This window comes from Rhipicephalus microplus, chromosome X (assembly GCF_043290135.1).
Source record: "Rhipicephalus microplus isolate Deutch F79 chromosome X, USDA_Rmic, whole genome shotgun sequence".
Taxonomy (NCBI): Eukaryota; Metazoa; Arthropoda; class Arachnida; order Ixodida; family Ixodidae; genus Rhipicephalus; species Rhipicephalus microplus.
In genome coordinates this window covers 234302930-234323048 of record NC_134710.1, presented here as the reverse complement: position 1 = coordinate 234323048, position 20119 = coordinate 234302930, and the positions used below count along the sequence as shown (strand labels likewise).

The following is a 20119-nucleotide window of genomic DNA, read 5'->3' as shown; positions in this document are numbered from 1 at the left end:
AGTGCCTACGAGAAATCAACTTTAATAGGCGACGCATTTTAGCTAAAAAAGAGAATAAAAACACTAGAGAAACATCCTCCAAAATCAACAAAAATTAACTCCGAAAACACAGAATCTACTTATATGTCCCAGTATAAGTTGTTTAAGAGGCTAAGTAGTGAACGTATCAACATGGGAGAAAAAGCCAGGACGACTCTGCTTCAACCAATGTGCACCATTTAACCCGATTAGTTGGTCCTTACAATGAACAATTAGCAAAACAAGGTGTCCCAAACTGCCATGACATTGAACATTTCACGTGAGAGCACTTGCGCAATTATTCGCAACTCTTTGAATATGATGGGTATCGGCACGACGCGTGCCAGCTCATTATCGGTGCCACCAATTGAATTCGAGTGAGCCCTTGAACTTATGTGACGGCGATGCACAATATTATTTATCGGTCTTATGATTGGAGATGAAAGGTGGTCTTAGAAGCGAGAGCCATAAATATCTGATGCGGGAAACGGAAGAGAGGGGGGGGGGGGGAGATTCTAGTGCATTGACGTTTCAACGCTTGAGAGGAGAGCTAATAGCTGCCATTGTATGAAACGCAAAAAGGATCCTGCAGAAGGATTGCTTGGACATTTAACAGATACCCATGGCGAAGGAATATTTCGTTAAATTTACCCAAAAATAGTATGTGACCTGTTAAAAAACGAGACAGTAGTTGTCCTGCTCATGTGCAACGCGCCGGTTCACAACTGCTGTCAACGCTGACATTGAGAGTGTCCACCCACAGCCCTGAACTCCTTGTCAGTGAACCTAAATGACCCGTAGTATATGGAATGATCATAGAGACCGAGAAAGAGTGAGGACAAAAGAAAATTGAATTGATATTAGAGACTACGTTTTCCAAAATGAGTCAATTACCCAAGATAAGTCAGGCATAGATTGCAAGTTTTGCTACAACGACGAAGAAACTTCTTCGTACATTAGTCGCACACTTTATAATAAACGTTACATGGGGTGCCTCCGTTTGCACCATCAAGTATAAATGTAAGTTGATCTTGTGCGTACCTTTTCATACATTGTCTCGTTATGCCCCAAGTGATTAGTGACATGGACGGTGTCGGGACACTAATTGACTCCTCGTACCATCACTCATCATCTGGTTACGATTTTGTTAATTCAAAGCTTTTAAACAAATACCAAATCCTTTAGTTCTAATATTCAAGTGAAACTTTCAGCAATCACTTGATATATATATACTCTACCTACACGATGGAAAATTGTGACGTTGGTTCCACTTCATAAGCGAGGCAATAAAAAATTAGCTGCTGATTATCGTCTCCTCTCATTCTCAAGTACTAGCTGCAAGCTTCTCGAACATAACATTTTCAAAAATCTTGTCTACTGTCTCTGCTCCAATGCATTTTTACACCAGCCCAGCATGGATTTAAAAAGTATTTCTGGTGTGCTTTTCCCGTTCAAGAACGATGCCGCATGCTCGTTTCGGGCTATTTTGATGTTGCACAGACGAGACCAGGTCAATAACGTTATCAATAGCGGACCGCCTACACCGGAAGCCCGTCAGAAAGTGTTGCGGAAAGTGTTGGATTAGGGGGTCGGGTTTACCAATAAATCGACAGTTATCTGCATGGCAGAACCTTCTTTGTGCAGACTGAGGACGTCACAACTACGCATCATTGCATCTGTCGCGGTGTTTCTCAAGCCTCAAGGCGGTGTTCTTAGCCCCACACTTTTAAACCTAGCGTTTCTCGGCCTGTTTGACGCACTTACACAATCAGTTCATCTATAAATGTATGCAGATGATATCTGCATGGGGGAGTCAGGCGCAACACGCCTTCATTTGCGTGCCAGGCTTTAGAGAGCGGCTACACTGGCGACAACGTACCTTCAAGGACGGGTTCTAGAGCTGTCGTCTGAGAAGTGTTCACTGATTGCATTCACACATAGGGTGATCGGCCCGTATGTTATTAAAATCAATGAACACACGATCAACTATGTGAAGACACACCGATTCTTTGAAGTCATAGTTGATCGCGACCTCTCCTGGAGCGCTCACATCACCTACATAAAAGCGAAACTCACCATGATCACCCACGTACTAAAGTATCTTGCTGGAAAAACGTGTGGGATGCATCTGTACGAGCGATGCTTGAGCTCTACACTGTTCTGTTTCTCGGTTTTATGCACTGCAGCTTACACTTGCTCTGTGGAATCTGAAGAACAGACATGCGCGTCCTCCAGTTGCTTCAAGCCCAAGCTCTGCGAATATGCCTTGGCCTTTCGAGATACGCAACTACAGCATCGACAGTCGTCTTCCCGCGTGATTGTCTAGTCAACACACACATCCGCGTAGACACTTTGAGAATGCACTTAAGACGTTTCGCTCGGATTCGATGGCATCAACTCGCCTCATTTCAAACATCTAGGCCCCACTCAGCGCTCAGCGCGACTGTAGCTCAGCATTGCGTAGTGCTTCTATCGCACGTATGCAGCACGGCTGCCGTTACCATTGTGCTGTCTACACCCACTCAAAGCTCTGCTTACCATTCCTGGCATTCAAAAGAAGAAACAGACATCGCATCTAGCCCTGGAACAGGCCATGCTACTGTTCCTACTGGCCACACTACAACGGACGCCTTCAAATTTAAACGAATGGCTCAGTTTTTTCAGTGAATTTGGCAGGGGCGGTGGTTATCCCGCCAAGTTCATCGCAATTAAATTCAAGACATCGCAGTCGAGGTTATCCACAGCTGCAGAACTCGCCGCCATACGTGCAGCTCTGGAGTTTAGAGTTGAAGAACCTTCGAAAGCTTGGTCCATCTTCTCAGACTCGAAGGCAGTTTTTCAATGTCTCATGTCACCCTTTTGCCATGAACTTAATGAACAGTTAGTAGCTGATATAAGGCTTCTTCACCACCAACAAGCAATCAAGAAACAACTCAGCGTAGCGCATTAGTGGAAACCAGATCATTGCGGTATATATGGCAATGACCGCGCAAATGAGGCCGCTAGATCTGCTCATGACGGTACGCAGTACACAGCTATCCCGTTCCGAAGAACCAACGCAGCCACAAGGCTTCGTTCGCTTTCACGTGAAGTCACACTGGTGCAGTGTAACTCGACGGAATTCATAAACGCTCGCCTGCATAACTTCGGTCCCTATCTCAAGCTTCGTCTTCCCTCAAGAATATCTCGAGCTGAGGAGACTCCTCTGTGCCGCCTATGGCTTGGCCTGGCTTCACGAACGCATATTCTTCTTTTATTGTAATGGTCAGCACCACTACATAAAATTACTGCAGCTGCGAAGAAATAATCACCCACATTGTGTGCGAGTGTACCATTTTCAACGCGCCAAGACAAGAACTTACCGAAGCTATAGATGGACTAGATGATCGGCGTTCGTCAAAAAAAAGAATTCTGGGTCACTGGCCGAGTCCATCATTAGCCCAGAAGGCTGTGAAAGCATTAGTACGTTTTTTTGCGGACAACTGGCCTTAGAAGCAGACATTAGTGCCGTATACTTCATATTTTGCTTTTTCCTCTCTCACTATTTTTTTTGTCTTTTCTTTTTCTCTGTCTCTTTGTAACATATATTTTATATCACCTTTAATTCCCCTCACCCCCTTCTCCAGTACAGGGTCGACAGCTGGACTAAGAGCCGGCTAACCTCCCTGTCCTTCCGCTTATTGCTTTACTCCTCCTTTCTCATGTGAGACTCAGCTAGCCTTCTTTACTCATAAACGGCACCACATTCTTGATCGTTCAACATTTGCCAATTGTATTGTTTATACTTCGCTAAAGCATTTTTATATTTTTATTTATACTTCGCTAAAGCATGTCATAAACACCACTTTATAAACTAAGTCAGTTAAATCTGGATATTAATATTCTCAGATGAAATGGGTGCATCCTATCTAATCGTAATCAACTTGTAAACGCTAATGGCCGTAATTCATGACTTCGCAAGCTGACCTCCGGCGTGCCCCAAGGTTCATGTGCTCAGACCTCTTTTCTTCCTTATTTATATTACCAACCTCCTTGCTTCGCAATAATTTAACATTCATTTGTTTGCTGATGACTGTGTGATATTTCGTGAAATAACCAGCATCAACAATCGTAACCATCTTCAGTCTGATTTAAGGACCATGTCTAACTGTAGTAAACTTTGGTCTATTGATATGTGGGGTTCAACGTCCCAAAAACCACCATATGATTATGAGAAACGCCGTAGTGGAGGGCTCCGAAAATTTCGACCACCTTGGTTTCTTTAACGTGCACCTAAATCTGAGCACATGGGCCTACAACATTTCCGCCTCCATTGGAAATGCAGCAACCGCAGCCGTGATTTGATCCCGCCACCTGCGGGTCAGCAGCCGAGTACCTTAGCCACTAGACCACCGCGGCGGGGCGTAAATTTTGGTTAATGAAATGAAACGTCACTAAGTGTAAAGTCAGGCGTGGGTCCCGTTCAACTAACAGCATGTACATATATTGCCTCAATAGTGTTCCTCTTTAATTTGTTAAATCTTATAAATACCTTGGTGTACATATAAATATATTAACATGTATTTGGACACCGATATTATTATGGGGTAAACTGACAGGTAGTGGGACAGCAGAGGAAAGCCGCAGGGCAGAGAACGAGGAAGATGAAGTGTTTCAGAACAGTGACGCTGGTGGAAATGGCTGCCAGAATAAAGCCGAGTTAAAGTGTCTCGTTTTCGTGTGTTTAGTGGCCGTTACAATATTGACTACGTAATTATGGAATGCAAACCGCACCCTATAGGCCGTAACATTTCATCTGCACCTTCATCTCTAAAAATGCGCCTCTACAGTATACCCTCGTATGACTTAAATTAGAATATGCATGCGCTATTTGAGACACTACTATTGACAAACTAACATCTTCATTAGAACTTGTACAAAATTATGCAGCTCGCTTCTTCTAATCTAACTACAACAGAACAGCAAGTGTGTCCGATCTGCAAACACACTCTTTCACTCATGTCATTACCTTCTCGTTGTAGAGTCACGCGTCTGGTTCTTTTTCACAAAATATTTGACCATCCAACTGTCCGAAATGAACTCATTTCTCGGCCGCTTTACATATCGCCTCGAATGAACCATCGTTACAAAGTTGGTTTTCAAACGTGTCACACAAAAACCTTCTTTCTGTCATTTATAATCTGATCACATTCGGTAATAGAAAATCAGCTAATAGATAAATGCTCAGAATACAGCCAACCCCTACACATAGCCTTCATAGTTCACGAGAAAGCGTTTGATTCAGTAGAAATATCAGCAGTCCTGCAGAATCTGTGGAATCAGGGCGTAGATGGAGTATATATAAACATTCTGGAAGAAATTTACAGGGGATCAACTGCTACCATAGTGCTTCAAAAAGAAAGCAACCGAATACCAATCAACAAGGGTGTAAGGCAGGGGGCATATAATCTCCCCAATGCTATTTTCCGCGTGCTTACAGGAGGTTTTCAGAGGCCTCAGATGGGAAGACTTAGGGATAAGAGTTAACGGAGCGTACCTTAGTAATCTGTGCTTCGCCCATGACATTGCATTGCTGAGTAACTCAGGGGACGAAGTGAAACTCATGATTACGGAGTAAGACAAGGAGAGCAGAAAGGTGGGTCTTAAAATTAATCTGCAGAAAACGAAAGTAATGTACAACAACCTCGAAAAAGAGCACTGCTTCGAGATAGGCAATAGTGCACTTGAAGTTTGAGAAGAATATGTCTACTTAGGACAGGTAATCACCGCAGAGCCGAACCACGAGATTAAAGCAACTAGAAAAATAAGAATGGGGGAGAAGCACATTTGGCAAGCACTCTCAAATCATGACAGATAGATTGCCACTATCCCTCAAGAGGAAGGTATATAAGAGTTGCATCTTGGCGGTACTTAGCTACGGAGCAGAGATTTGGAGACTTACAAAAAGGGTTCAGCTTAAATTGAGTACGACGCAGCGAGCAATGGAAAGGAAAATGGTAGGTGTAATCCTTAGGGACAATTAAAAAGGCAGCAGGGTGGATCAGGTAACAAACCAAAGCTAAGGATATCATAGTTGAAATCAAGAAGAAGAAAGAGACATGGGCCGGGCATGTAGCGCGTAGACAGTATAACCACTTTTAATTCAGGGTAACTAACTGGATTCCCAGAAAAGGCAAGCGGGTTAGGGGGAGACAGAAAGTTAGGTGGGCAGGTGAGGTTAAGAAGTTTGCGGGTATAAAGTGGCAGCAGCAAGCACAGGACCGAGTTTACTGGTGCAACATGGGAGAAGCCTTTGCCCTGCAGTGGACCTATCCAGGCTGATGATGAATCCGATAATGCTCTGAATGGAACCACATTCCTGAAGCCATCATATCAGTTCACGACAGTCACTTGCTTAAAGCAGCCTTAACTAATAATTGGTAAAGTGATTCTACTCTATTTTTTTTTACTTTTTGCAACACTAGTGAATCTAGGAATTTTTTTTCCTACGTACATATTTTGTGACCTTAGTACATTTGCCATTTTTGCTTATGACTTTCCTGTGATCATTTAATCTTTTTGCTATTTTAGATGAAACTGTATAACTATATGATTTTTATACTGATATGATCTGTTTTTTTGCTTCTGTGTCACTTTTGTAACCACTCCCCTCTTTAATGCCTCTGGCTGTGAGGGTGTAGTAATAATAATAATAATAATAATAATAATAATAATAATAATAATAATAATAATAATAATAATAATAATAATAATAATAATAATAATAATAATAATAATAATAATAATGTTATTATAATTTCATTCTCATCATGAATCTTTTGTACTCTGGAAAGTGACAAAATGCGAAGGAAATTTGTCTATAGCGTCATCTGCCCAGCTACGAATTTTTCTCGTCGGAGCTAACCCCACCATCTAGTCTGCCGCGGTGCTTAGCGCTTACGGTGCTTGGCTGCTGACTTGACGGTGACGGCTTCGATACCGGCTGCCGTGGTCGAGTTTCGATGGACGCGAAACGTCTCGTGCACTGTGCCGTGTCAGTGCATGTTGAAAAACACCAGATGCTGGAAATTTCCGGAGCCCTCCTCCACGGCGCGCTTCATAATAACATGGTGGTTTTGGTCGGTAAAACCCCAGATATCATCAGGCTGACTTAATAACACCGATGACTCGCGCAAAAGTTTTGTTTGTAAGACGCGAACAATGATGGCGTAAGCTCACGCGCGTGCCCGTATACAAAACGGCAGTTATGAAGCTGCGCGAATTCGAACCGCTTTCAAGAACGCTGTTCAAGAATCGGCAGGTGTAAAACATGCTTGTGTCGGGCCCTCTCGAAGAAGGACGTGTGCCCAAGGCGGTGCTCCGGCTGTTTTTGTTAATCCTTCACGTGGTCATCGAAGAACGGGTCAATGGGACAGTGAGTCGTCTGCTATCCAAGGCGCTGCAGTGATCAGGGAGCGGTCCTGGAGGCCGAGCTCGCCCTGTTCTGGCCCGGACAGCTGCTGCGGGCAAGGGGGTAGCGGAATTCCTTCGTCGTCGCCGCCGTGGTGGTTCACCTGAAGAAACTGGTTTCGGAGGAAGGAAGGGAGCGAGGGGGCGTGCTTCTGGCTCCGGTGTGTAGCCACCATACCGACCGAAGGAGGGCGCAGCCTGAGAAATCACCCAGCAAGAAAGTGCGTGCGCTTTGTCGCCCGTTTCTTTCCGGTAGTTTCTTTCTCGCCGAGTTTTTTGGATGACCGAACCGCGCGAATGAGCCCTGACATCGGTGGGCCCGGGTCTGAGAAGACGCGAGGCGTCCCCTACGGTGGCATGGCTGCGTTCGACGAGCAGACCCTTTACCGCTGCTGCTCCCGCTACCGCTGTAAGTGACGGCACGGCGCAACTGCCGGCGGCCCCTGCGACATCGCCGCCACTGCTGGTGGGAATAACGCTCCGGAAACGCGGAAGTTTTGGCTGCGAAAGCGGTCGAACCCGCCGCGCAACCGTAAGTGCCCTCTCGTCCGTACTTGCATTGTGCTGCAGCCGAGCCGATCGGCCACCGGAGTCTTTAGGTGCAAAACTCTGTCACATGTCTCATTCAGCCGTTAAAGCAGTTCCAGGATAACTATTTCATAGGTCAACGACCAGAAGCGTTTGATAGATTACGCATGATGCTTGATTTTCAAAAAAAAAAACAGTGATGTTCGCAGAAAAGCAATAGTGATTTTTTTTCTTTGCTTTATTGTGAGTTACGCGCATACTAAACAACAGTCTTAGCAAACGTACAAGTAAAGCAAGGTGGTGACAAAGTGATCAATGTACTTAATCAATAAATAGCAACTACAATGTATGGGCAACTGCAGTGCAGTCTGTTGTTGGCCTCCAGTGGTACTCACTGCTCTTGCTCATACATTCACAACGTAAGTTCTGTTTCAAAGGAAATGTATATATCTGATGATGTCAAACAAGATGAATATGCGAATGCACACGCGAAGATGGACAAACAAAACTAAAGTACTTAGCTTTTTGTTTATCCACTTCATTGAAATTCATCCTTAACATTTTTTGTGAGTATGTTTTTCGATCATTGCTTACATGCAACAAGTTCATCCAGTTCTCTCAGACACCAGTTCTGGTTCAGGTCATTGATAACGCAGGGCTTTTCATGGTTGCGTAAAAATTTCGTTGCCACGTGACGTCGAAAGGCTGTCGACCAAGAGCACACAGGAAGCAAAGGGGCGGACACGCGTTAACGCGCAATGTCCTGCGAGGTTCCGTCAGGCGCGGAATGGGGAGCAGCCGTGCGTCAAGCGGTCAGGCAGCAAACTGAGGCGCACCCGTGTCTGGGGGCGACGTCTTGGCACGCTTGATCGGCAAGCGTTTGCATTGCAAGTGTACGTAGCACGCACGGCTGCACGCACGATCGCGAGTTCAGGAGCGCTGGCTTTGGCAATCACTTGTACCCTGTGTAGGTCTTTATAGGACAGTACAGGTCAAAAGATAAGCTTCACTAGCGGAGAACATGTGGTGTGGAACTGGCAGGCTACAATGACCGCAGCCCCTCCATGATATATTGCCGAGTCATCGCACAGTTTCAGTTGAATATGAACCACTGCCGGTTTTTCGCTTTTTTCACAAGTGTTCACACGTTTGTCCACACTGGCTATTCCATTCCTCGTGGTCTGACACCATCGTAAAAGCAGTATTATTGAATAGAAACGATGATAAACGGTGCACACTGCAGAAGGCCCACGCCCAAACACGAGAATTAAGTGTTGTCAGAAATGGGCGTCCAAACTTGAAGGGCATAACTTGACTGGTTGTTTGTGATTTAATTATGCACGCGCCTCGGGGTAAGTATTTACAAAAACTTTTTACTCTAAACTTTTGTGATATAATATTTCAGTCCCTCGTAGTGCAGGGCATAACATCAGCAAAGCCGGCTGATGAATGGGAAAACGCACTTACGAAAAACAAGTTTTACCAATAAAATCCATTTACTTACCCCCGTACCTATTTATCAAGCGGAATTACTGGCGATTCTCTTATCGTTACGAAAATTGCCTCAATCAATAACAGATGCTATTATTCTTTCAGATTGCTTGTCTGTGTGTAGTTCATTAACTGCGCCTGATATGTCCAATGCTTTAAAAGTATTCTACGACCTTGCCCTAAGACATGTACGACTCCTTCGCTTGGTGTGGATACCAGGGCATAAAGGTTTAACCCTCAGTGACTATGCAGATGCACTCGCAGAGGCTTGACATAATTATTCAATAATTTCTATATTGCCGACGCTAGCATTTATCGCCGTGGCACGCATTGGAAAATTTGTCATGTCGGATCAGTTTGAAAAATCTCGCTTGGCAACATCGGATTTTTCCCATCCTAATTACCCTTCGAAAAATCGATGGTGCTCCTCTAGAACGGCGGAGATTTCAATTACGAGACTAAGATGCCGAGTCCCCCCATGAACTTTTACCTACACAGGTAAAAGTTCATGGCACAGTCTCCCCTATGCCTCCACTGCAACGAGAGTAAATGCCCTCACCATTTCCTTTTAACATGCAGGTTATATACAAACCAAAGGAAGAGGCTGTTAGAAGAACCTCTCCGTAGGTTGGCTCTAAATTTATCCCTTCCGGTTGTCCTTTCCTTTGGAGCAACTGAAAAGGAATTTAGCCAAAGGAACGTTTGCGAGGCCGTTTTCTAAAGGCAACGAAACGATTAGAATGTTAAGCTGAGGCATAAATTCCCTTTATTTCAAACCATATTAGCTTGTTCGTTCTTTGTATTACGTCTATTTATTTTATTTCTAATCTATCGTTTACCATTTGTTTCTTTTTTTAAACATCGTTGTCTAAATAATCCGGCTGGTAAAACAACTCCACCTCACAAATGAGGCACCGTCCGTTTCATGGCCGATCCCCCGTGGTGGGTTGCACCAGGACTCTGAGGAACAACCAACCAACCAACCCCGTATTCACAAAAATATCTAACGCAAGAATTTTTCCAAGAAAAAACCTGAGCCAGTCCTGATGCTCGAAAGAGCATCAGGACTGAAGCTCGATGGTCACCTAAGAACGCTTACGAAAGGAAAACTTCGCTAGTTTGGCCCTAGGGCCTATATCAAAAAAAGAAAATTAACAAAACATCCTAAGCTCAGAGTGCCAGTAAGAGAGTCTTCCAGCCATGCTGATTATAGGCATAACATTGAAACCGTCTGGCCAACGAAAAAGAAGGTTTTTGAACTTTTCTTCCTCACCCAAGTTCAAAAGGCTTTTTGTTCGTTATATGCTGTCGGCCATTGGCCGAATTTCTTCGGCAATGGTATGTGCAGCATCAATATTGCCTGAAAGATTATTTTATGGGCATTCTTAGCGTAAGAAGTTTTCTTGAATACTTGCCCAGGACTCGAATTCACGAATATTTTTGTTCACTAGTTCATTTTTTCACAGGTTGTCAGCTTTCTATAATGATATTTGTTCTTACTGTTAATGGTATTTGGTTATCAACCTTCTCTAATGATAATGAGTGAGCGTTTCGTCTCACTAACAATCGTAGGTTATGAAGAAGTTTTCGTGAATATTGACGCCGTTTAGAACCATGCAGTAGCGTGACATGAACATTGAAGATTGAATTGGTACTGTGCACAAAAAATCAAAACCCGTCTTATGCTCCTTTTCAAAAGCATGAGATTATGAAAGGCACATACAGCGAGCGGGTACGTGCCACAAGTCATTGACACTTAGTATCTACCTAGGAAAGACGAGAACTCACATAAGCTATTTTAACGCGCGAGCGTTAAGAAAACCTTGACAACGGCAGCACTGACCCGAAGAATGCAAAAAATAAAGTCAGGGTCCTCGCAGGGACCGAACCCAATCATTCTGCATGACAAACAAGTGTTCTCCCGCAGAGCCACGCCAGGTCTCAGAACTACTTTTGAAATACACCCCAATGTTTGTGAAACGTCAATTGTGGTTGTTTTGCTGGCTATACAATTTTATAAACAATGGATATGTACTCCTGCGATACAGCCGTGACGTCGGGTTAACGTGAATTGTAGTTAGGTACCATGCGCTGAAGTTCATTTATGTAGCAGCGACCAGAGCTGCATCCTCGCGAGCACCAGCGCTTCATATCTGCTTATCGCTTGTGGTGTTGCTATACTCATGCTCTTGTTGGCATCATTGCGCAAGTGTAAACAACTTGTTATATAAACATTTGCAACTCTTCAACATACGTCTGTGGGCACAACATTCGTACATATATTTAGCGTCATTTGATGACGTGTCTGTCGCTATATAAAAATAACAACACGGTCACTTTCCCCCCGCATGTTTCACATAACGTCGATTTCCAAGTTATACGTGGTATCTGCCGAAATTTTCAGTTTAAATCAACAAAGACGCATGTTGTTTAAAAAGTAACTGGAACAGCAATGAATCTTCACCACAAGTTTTAGACCGTTCATCTCATAACAGTAAGGGTGATTTTCAACCTTTGTCTTAAGTGAATGTGCTTCTTGAATTCATTGAATTCAATTCCCGAAATGTGCCACCTTAGCTAAAGTAGTTTGTTGATAAGTTGATTAGCCGGGTTTTTTAAAAACATAGTGCTTATTTTGATTTCTTGCTCAAGTGTTCCATGCTCCCTCAAGCAAGCGAAAGCATTGAGCATATTTTTACTAAGTTATTCCATGCCATACTTCCCAACCATTTCGGCGACCACCTCAAATGTATTTGCAAAATGCCATGATCATTTATTGTGTTAGAAACAATGAACTGCTAGAATCTTCGACGTATACAAAACTATTGGCAACATAGTAGCTTTCTGAATTACGCATGTGTCATCTGAGTGATGCTTGTAATATGATGTTTTCCGAGAATATCCTTTTCCGTTTCAATTGCGAATTCCGTTTCAATAGCTAACAAAAAAAAAGTTACATCCAAGTGACCTTCCCTCTACATACTACGCATGACAGTGATTCTAATAATGTGTTGGATGTGCCGAATTTTTTTCTCTTAAAGTTTACAGACTTCAGTTGTGCGAAGTATTCTGATGACAAAATGTACCTTGTGGATTGTAAGTTTTGATTACTCCGGTATTTATACAAGACGGAAGAGGAAAAATGTAAACAAAAAAAAGATTTAGGCAAAATTTTTGTAGGTGTACATAGCAGTATGTGGCCAGAAAATTGTAGTAATGTTATTGAGCTTCGAACGCCTTGAACAAACACCTTTGCTTAATATGTAAGCCAAATTTGATGTTGAAAGAAAAACGGCACTCTCAGAATGAATCTTCCGACAAGCATCACTAAGACGACATTACGCGAAATTATGAAGGCTCCCACGTGATCATAAAATTTTCTTCCGAAATATTTCATATCTTCACCGTGTTCAATGCAGTTAGTCATCACGATATTTTCCGAATACAATTTAGATGGTCACCAGAATGGCTGCGAAATGTTGGGCGTGGTATAATTTTGCTTTACACTGAGGGCGAGTTTAAACATTTTTTGCCTACTTCCGCGCGTATATGGTGAGATTGTTGGAGGTCTATCTAGAGTGGCTACTCTATTTACTTTATGGGAACGGCAGAAATACGCTTACATAAATGGCCGAAGTCGCAAACGAATTCCAGAACCCTGGCAAGACAGAGAGAGAGAAGGAGAGAGAGAAAGGGGAGTTACTTTGGAGCCAAAATACTTACGCTCATGAATCGCAAGTATGAAAAACCAGTCTGAGTCGTGAATTGAAGTTAAGGACAACCACTATCGTACTTTGCGCTGCGTTGTGCACGCGTTGCGAAGGCAGCGTATTCCTCGCCTCACGTTTCGCTTCTTCGCGACAAGCTTCGTGACGCGCGATCGGCGACGCCTCCCTCTGTTATTCGGTGTTAGCACAAAGAAGAATGACGAAGAAAGAAGACCCTCAAGCGCCTTGCGCGGTACCCGTGGAAGCGCGAAGGAGAAATGCTGTGCGCTGCATTCACGAGTCGTGGCGCAAACACGCAAAAAAAATTTCCTAATTATTTTGGGATCCGGCATCGTAAGCCTTTGCGCAACTTTTTCTCGATCATTGAAAAACGCAGCACAGCATACCCCTTACTTGTCTTCTTCTTTTTTTTTTCTCCCGCAACCTTGGTCCGCGGCGAGGCTTGACGTTAGAGTCAATAATGTGGAATCCCGAGTATGTTTCGCAAATGGGTCGAGTGAACGTCGGTCAGGATCGCGTTGCAGCTTCCGCCGTGCAAGGAATGCTAAGGCCGGTATGCAGAGCAAGTGCAAACACACGACGCCATGATCTGTATGGTGAACTGAGGAGGAGGAACCGAAATGTGGTGCACACTTCATGTGAGCAGCCGGCTGTAACGGGCTGTTGTGGCCACGTTAAAAAATACACGCCCCGCTTCCTGTTGCAGGAACATTGATGTGCACGACACGAAAAAAAAATCACATGGTCCCTTAGGCGTTCGCCTTAAGCGACTCGAAGGCGAAAGCCATCTTATTCTTCTTTCTCTTTTCAGTCGAGTGTTTCACCCCCATGAGTCGGCAAAAAATTTAGTGTTCACTTTGACTCGTGCATGAAACATACCTCACCTTCATGGTTCACTCGGACTCACACTCATGGCTCCATTGAGGTCTGGTCGACTCATGAGTCCATCAGTTGACTATTAGCTGCTAGGTCCAAGTTGTCAATGCTTTCTAACACTTATATCTCGCATAATTTTGGCTCTGATTAACGCTTTTCATCTTGTATCTATGAATACGAGCTATCACTGGTTGAAATCTACTAAGGACATTTTTTTTTAGGGAAAGTGACTTGCAGGTCTTTTGGAAGGCCTTGGTTTGAAAGAAAGGGGGGGGAAGAGTAATGGTCTGCATACGACGTGCGTGAACCGCCCCATACCTGTTCTCCGAATGAAACAAAAATTAAACCAGCCCAATTTATATACACAAAATGATCTTATGCTAAAATGATTTGTCAGATAAAGTTGAGGCGAATCGTGCGAAATGTATTGTGTGCTCAGCCCCTGACGTAGCAGCGTGCTAAAATCATAAATGTGGCGTATTATAAGATATTGCTTCTATGCGAGAGTATAAGTCTGGTGGATTGAGAAAGCCATAGATTTTGTCATTCTGTAGCCATAGATTTGTCAAGCTCCTTATCAAATAGTGCACGGAACTTCTGAGAATAAAGGACGTTGGGATTGGACAGAACGGCTTTTGTAAATGAAACTAAGGCAGACGAAATCATGACCATGCTCTTCTAAAGATATAGCTAACGATACCACACATTCATAATCACACTTTCAAACCCCTAACTGTGGTTTTTAGTTCAGGTCATTTCATTCATTGATTCATTGATTCATTCATTCATTCATTCATTCCTTTATTCATTCATTCAATACACCAATCAATCACTGATTTCTCGTTAATGTGTCTGCTTTATCACTAGCAGAGGCGAGAACAATGCGTGCAAGTTTAGCACTGCTGGAAGCTATTCCTATGGTTTTATAACTAAATCTGTATCAATAGACTGAACATGCGCACACGTTTGAACATTTATTGTGAACCTCGCGCTCGAATACGGCATTATATATATCCATAATGTGCATGTTCTATCGTAGCTGTTGTTGTATTTGTCATGGTAATCAGCACTTTTTTTGTAGGTTGCATCGCTCTTATAGCCCTATTCGTAAGAACATTATTGCACCGTGTTAATAATGTCCATAAGAGAAAATTTGTTAAGCTGAAGCTGGAATTGCCGAAGGTGGACACCCTGAGCTGAACAGTGATCATGACACTGATATTTTGTCTATTAGGCTCCGGATTACTGCCAAGAAAAGACGTCAGGAAGCAGGAATTGGATTCGTGAACCTTCTTGTTTGCAAGTGCTCTTTTGCTATTTGCAGGTTACACTTTCCCTATGTCCAGCATCAACGGTGTTTGAAATGTATTCTTACGAATGATTACATAGCCCTAGGCATTTTGCGCACATACAGGACTCGAGTAATGCGTTCTGGTTTGTTCGCTAGTAAATTAGCTACATGTATTTTGTAGCACGGTTGCGCGGATACTAGACGTGAATAGCGTGCACCTATTGACGAGGTGTTATCATATCAGCTTTCGAATCGCGAAAAGCTTCTTTCTATTAATAGGGGTGAGGCAATATTGAGAGGATGGCTTCTTACAATTCTGATGTAGCGTTAATAATAATCTTACCTGCTCGGATGTAGTCTGACCGGGTAAGAAGTGAATTCTAAACATCCCTGCATTTCCATTCCTTCCTTCCTACTTTCCTTCCTTCTTTCCTTGGAGGGCATTTAGCATATCGTCACTCCAAAACTAAGGTGAGTATTAGTAGGAGAACCGCGGTATAAACCTCATGAGTGAACAAGAAACACATGAACGGGATGAAAGGCAAATGATTTATCCCCGTACGAACGTGCAGAAGCCCAGTGGCAACTCAATCAAGAGGTTTAACATTTCAATGAAGTAAGTTTACCTTTGCGTATACCACTAATTCATCGGCTAGCATAGCGAACTTTTTGTGGCGTGTCATAACTGGCTCAAAGCAGTTAAGCCCGAAGTTCAAAGACGCACCGGTAGAAACTAGAAGGAAGAACGCCAGCACAGCAATCTCAATTCCGGAGGAAAAAAAAGGGCGGTCAAATGTGATTCGAAGTTCAATTCGCCAAACCCACTGTTTGCAAAAGAGCCCGTACCAACAAAACAGTCAGTCGTATAGTGAAGTTTTCTCATTAGACAAATGTCTGGTTCCCACTACTTATGATAACAATTGTCATGATAAACAAAAGTCCAGGTCAATAATAGCAACTGCGAATGTAACTTAACAAGAGTATCTTTTTTTTTCTTCTTATGTATAATTTATTTAACTATGCGGGTGTCAGCAACTTAGAATATCCGAGGCCCGTAGACAGGAATGCTTTTTTTGAAGAGGAGGGGGGAGGGCACGTAATGAAGGCCTTTAAAATGCATATTTTAATTATTTTTACTCGGTAAAACACCTTCTTTCATCCGGATTTCTAAGCTAAAAACCTAGCCCCCCTCTATCTTCCCCCCCCCCCCCCCCACTACGAGCCTGCAACATCCTAGTTCTATACACGCCCGAAAACCACGATATTAAGACAAACGCTACAGTGGAGGGCTCCGAAAATTTTGAACATCAGGTGTTATTTAGCGTGCACTGACATCGCACTGACACAGGCGTTTAGCATTTCACTTCCAACGAAATACGAGCGCCGCCAACGGATCGAAACCATGACCTTCGGTCCAGCAGTCGAGCACAGCAACCACTGCACCACCGCGGCGAACGTTCTTCATATGCAGCGCTAGGGCGTAACTTAATAAAACGTTTGTGGTGCAACTTATACTAGCAAGAAAAAAAATAAGCAGATAGGATAGGGCACCATACATTCAACTCGTTTATTTTCCTCACATCACCAAAATATATATGCTTCCAGAATGCGCACAAAATATGTGATAGTCGCTTATTCTGCGCCCCATCCTTGTTAACCTTGTGGGCTTTTAGACCAGCCAATCGTTCCGCCACTCACATGTTCAAATGCACGTGCAATTCTACGTTTCCGCCACGCAATCTTACATGCATGGAGGCACCTCCTCACATTTCATGACATTATATATGTTTTTTTAACAGTTTCAAGCACAGTCGTGGCTCTGTGGTAAAACATCTGTTTGTCACGCAAAGAATGGAAGTTCTGTTTCCACTTGAACGGAAGTTTTTTTTTTTTTATCTGGATCTGTCTCGAATTTTCGCTCACTACCAAACACTGGAATTTATGCGAAACGACCTGTTTAGTGCTCTCGCGTTAATTAATAAATAGATACATAGCTGATAAAGTATTTCGAGAATGGTGCATTTAACAATAAAAAAACTGGCCGATTTATGACGGATATTTTGTTAAGTTATAGTGTTCGTAGGTGATTTTTCTTAGTGTTCTGAAAGCATACATGAGTTTCTTCTGAACAGATGCTAAACAAGACAACCATTTCTGAGAAAATATACCCCTTAGAAAAAATTTAAAACGTTAGTAACAGACACTTTTAACTACTTATAAATGCATGATTTGCACGATACAAAACGTCACTGTAAAAAAAAAACACGACATTGTATACCTTTCCGACGTAATTGTTCATCCACTGAGCGCAAGCGCACGGCTGGCGTTAATGAAGTTTGCACCCACACTGATCGATGATGCGTGTAAGAGCTAAGTATGCTGGTACTAAACTAACGTTGTCAAAGAGCACCAATTTGCAAATGTAGTGAACTTGTTTCTTGCCATCGAACAATGGTGTTGATGTACTTTTAGCAAGGGTGGAAAAACTATCTCCAAGTGACCCTTCTGCATACCTGCCATTCATTCATTCATTCATTCATTCATTCATTCATTCATTCATTCATTCATTCATTCATTCATTCATTCATTCATTCATTCATTCATTCATTCATTGTGGCTGCAGCTTTTTTGCAGTCGATACAGCAGCGGTGAAGATAAATGAACAAGTACAAGGCCAACGCGCGTTGTCAGTCCAATATGACAAATACACCGAATGCCCGCACGGGGGTACAGTGCATGGTTAGAGTGCTCGGCTGTTAACCCAAATGTCGTGGGTTCAATTCCGGCTGCCACTGTCACATTTTGATCATGTCAGGAGACGTTAAAGAGCAGCGGATCGCCAAAATTCTCAGAGCCACTCATTACGGTGTGCCTCATAATCACACTGAGCATTTGCAACGTAAAACCTAAAATATTATTCTTATTATTGTGGGTAATTGTACAGAGATGATTCAGAAAGCAAACTTTGCAACAAGTATAAAAAAATTTAAAAAAGAAGTCACAAACACAAAACGTAAGGACTCACAAAAATGAAGAGACTAAAGCAACCTGCTGCAAAATACAAGACACGGACAATAAAATTGATGTTCCTGACGCCCCTGCGTCACCTCAAGCATGGGTGTGGGAGTTGTTTTATATCAATGTTGTTATCGGGTGAAAAAAAAGGAACAAAAAGAGCAGCAATAGGCGTGAATTCAACGTTCGGGACCAATGCGGTGTTCTTGAATTTCTTTCATCCGACCTGCCTTGATTAGTGCTGCCTGAAGGAATCAAAACCTCCTTTTTTCCCCTTAGTGATAATAATACTGAAAAGAATAGCACTTGAAGCCTTGGAGATTGTAATGTAACGATTGGAGGTTGTCCATGTTGACTGAGTACGCAAGCTAATCGCCGAAAAATAAGTATCTAGCAAAGCCTTTATAAGTAAACGAGATTGCCTTATTTTTGCACACTTTCTAAGGGCTACTATAAACGTGACAATAAGCTGTTTAATCTTACTCACTTTGAATTATGAATAGATGGTTATAAAGCTGTTTTAAAGGTTTTCAGCTAACTGCCGTACTAACTCAGGCAGTTTTTATATACCCTGTGGGAACATTGCCAACCGCACACAGCCTTAGGCGTGCACTAGAAAAAGAGACACAAGAGAGAAAGAGAAATAGGGGAAAAAGAAATACAGGGAGGTTAACCTGGTACGGGTAGCTGGTTTGCTACCCTGCGAAGGGGTGGTGAAGTAGTGGTCGGCAAGAGGAAAACATAGAATTAAAAAAAAAAAACTCGTGCGCACATGCACAGGACGTTCCGATCATAGTTGTTACGAGAGGCCGGTTGAACGCAGTAGCACTTGCACACCCTTCTATATACTGGGATAGGTCCGGTCGATGATGCAGACTTCTTCTAAAAACGTTGGGTCATCTTATTTATTGAGTGCGTTGCCCAGTAACTGTCGCTATTGAAAGTACTGTGGGCAGCCGCACATAACTTGTTGAATCGTTTCATTATGCCGCAGTGGTCACAGACTGCATTGACAGCCTTTCCTAAGCTGCACGTATGCGCTCGTAAATGCGGCACCCAACTATAACCTACACAAACAAGAAATCTCCTATGAAATGACGGCACTTTACCCAAGGCAATACATTACCTGCTCGTGCAATACGTCAGCTGAGCTCTTATACTGCGTTTATCTGCCATATATTGATTCGATTTGTCATTATTTCCAACAAGTTAGGGAAGGAAGGAAAGCTGCAACTGCAGCTTGAAAAGCACCCACCGGCCATTATACCTGTATACACCCGTTTACTCTTACTATATTGTTTTTGTTTGTTTGTTTCCAGGACTGAAAATGGTGCTCATCTTTGTGCTCCTCTCTGCAATCACGCATCGTAAGTATCCCGTTTCTGAGATGTTGATATGCCGCCCCCATCGGCACGTGCAGGCTTGGGTTGGTTAGTTTATATATTTGAAATTGACTGAAAATTGAGTATATTTTGACGGGTTACTGGAATACTACAACTACAAACTGTGAACTTATTGATTCCTAATTATTTGCCTATTTTTTGCAGTATCAAGTGCTAACTCACCACCAAAGTTTACAAAAACTATTGACCTTGCTGTGATACCCGAGAACACGCCAATTGGTAAGTCCATAGATGATTACCTTCGGTCAGGCATGACTCGGAAAGCATAAACTTCAAAATTTTCCTGTGTCTATTATGCGTGAACAAGTTTGGAAAGATGA

The 20119-nt window shown here is 42.9% G+C and overlaps 1 protein-coding gene across 1 annotated transcript in view; it reads left to right on the top strand.

Annotated features, from left to right (window-relative positions):
* The first annotated feature begins 7643 nt into the window (after window positions 1–7643).
* Window positions 7644–20119, top strand: part of Cad87A (cadherin 87A) — a 62992-nt gene continuing 50516 nt past the window's right edge. The window contains exons 1-3 of the mRNA XM_075878809.1: window positions 7644–7999; window positions 19716–19763; window positions 19944–20018. Of these exons, the coding sequence (XP_075734924.1) occupies window positions 19724–19763; window positions 19944–20018 (115 nt within the window). The 5' untranslated portion in view covers window positions 7644–7999; window positions 19716–19723. The remainder of the gene's footprint in view (window positions 8000–19715; window positions 19764–19943; window positions 20019–20119) is intronic.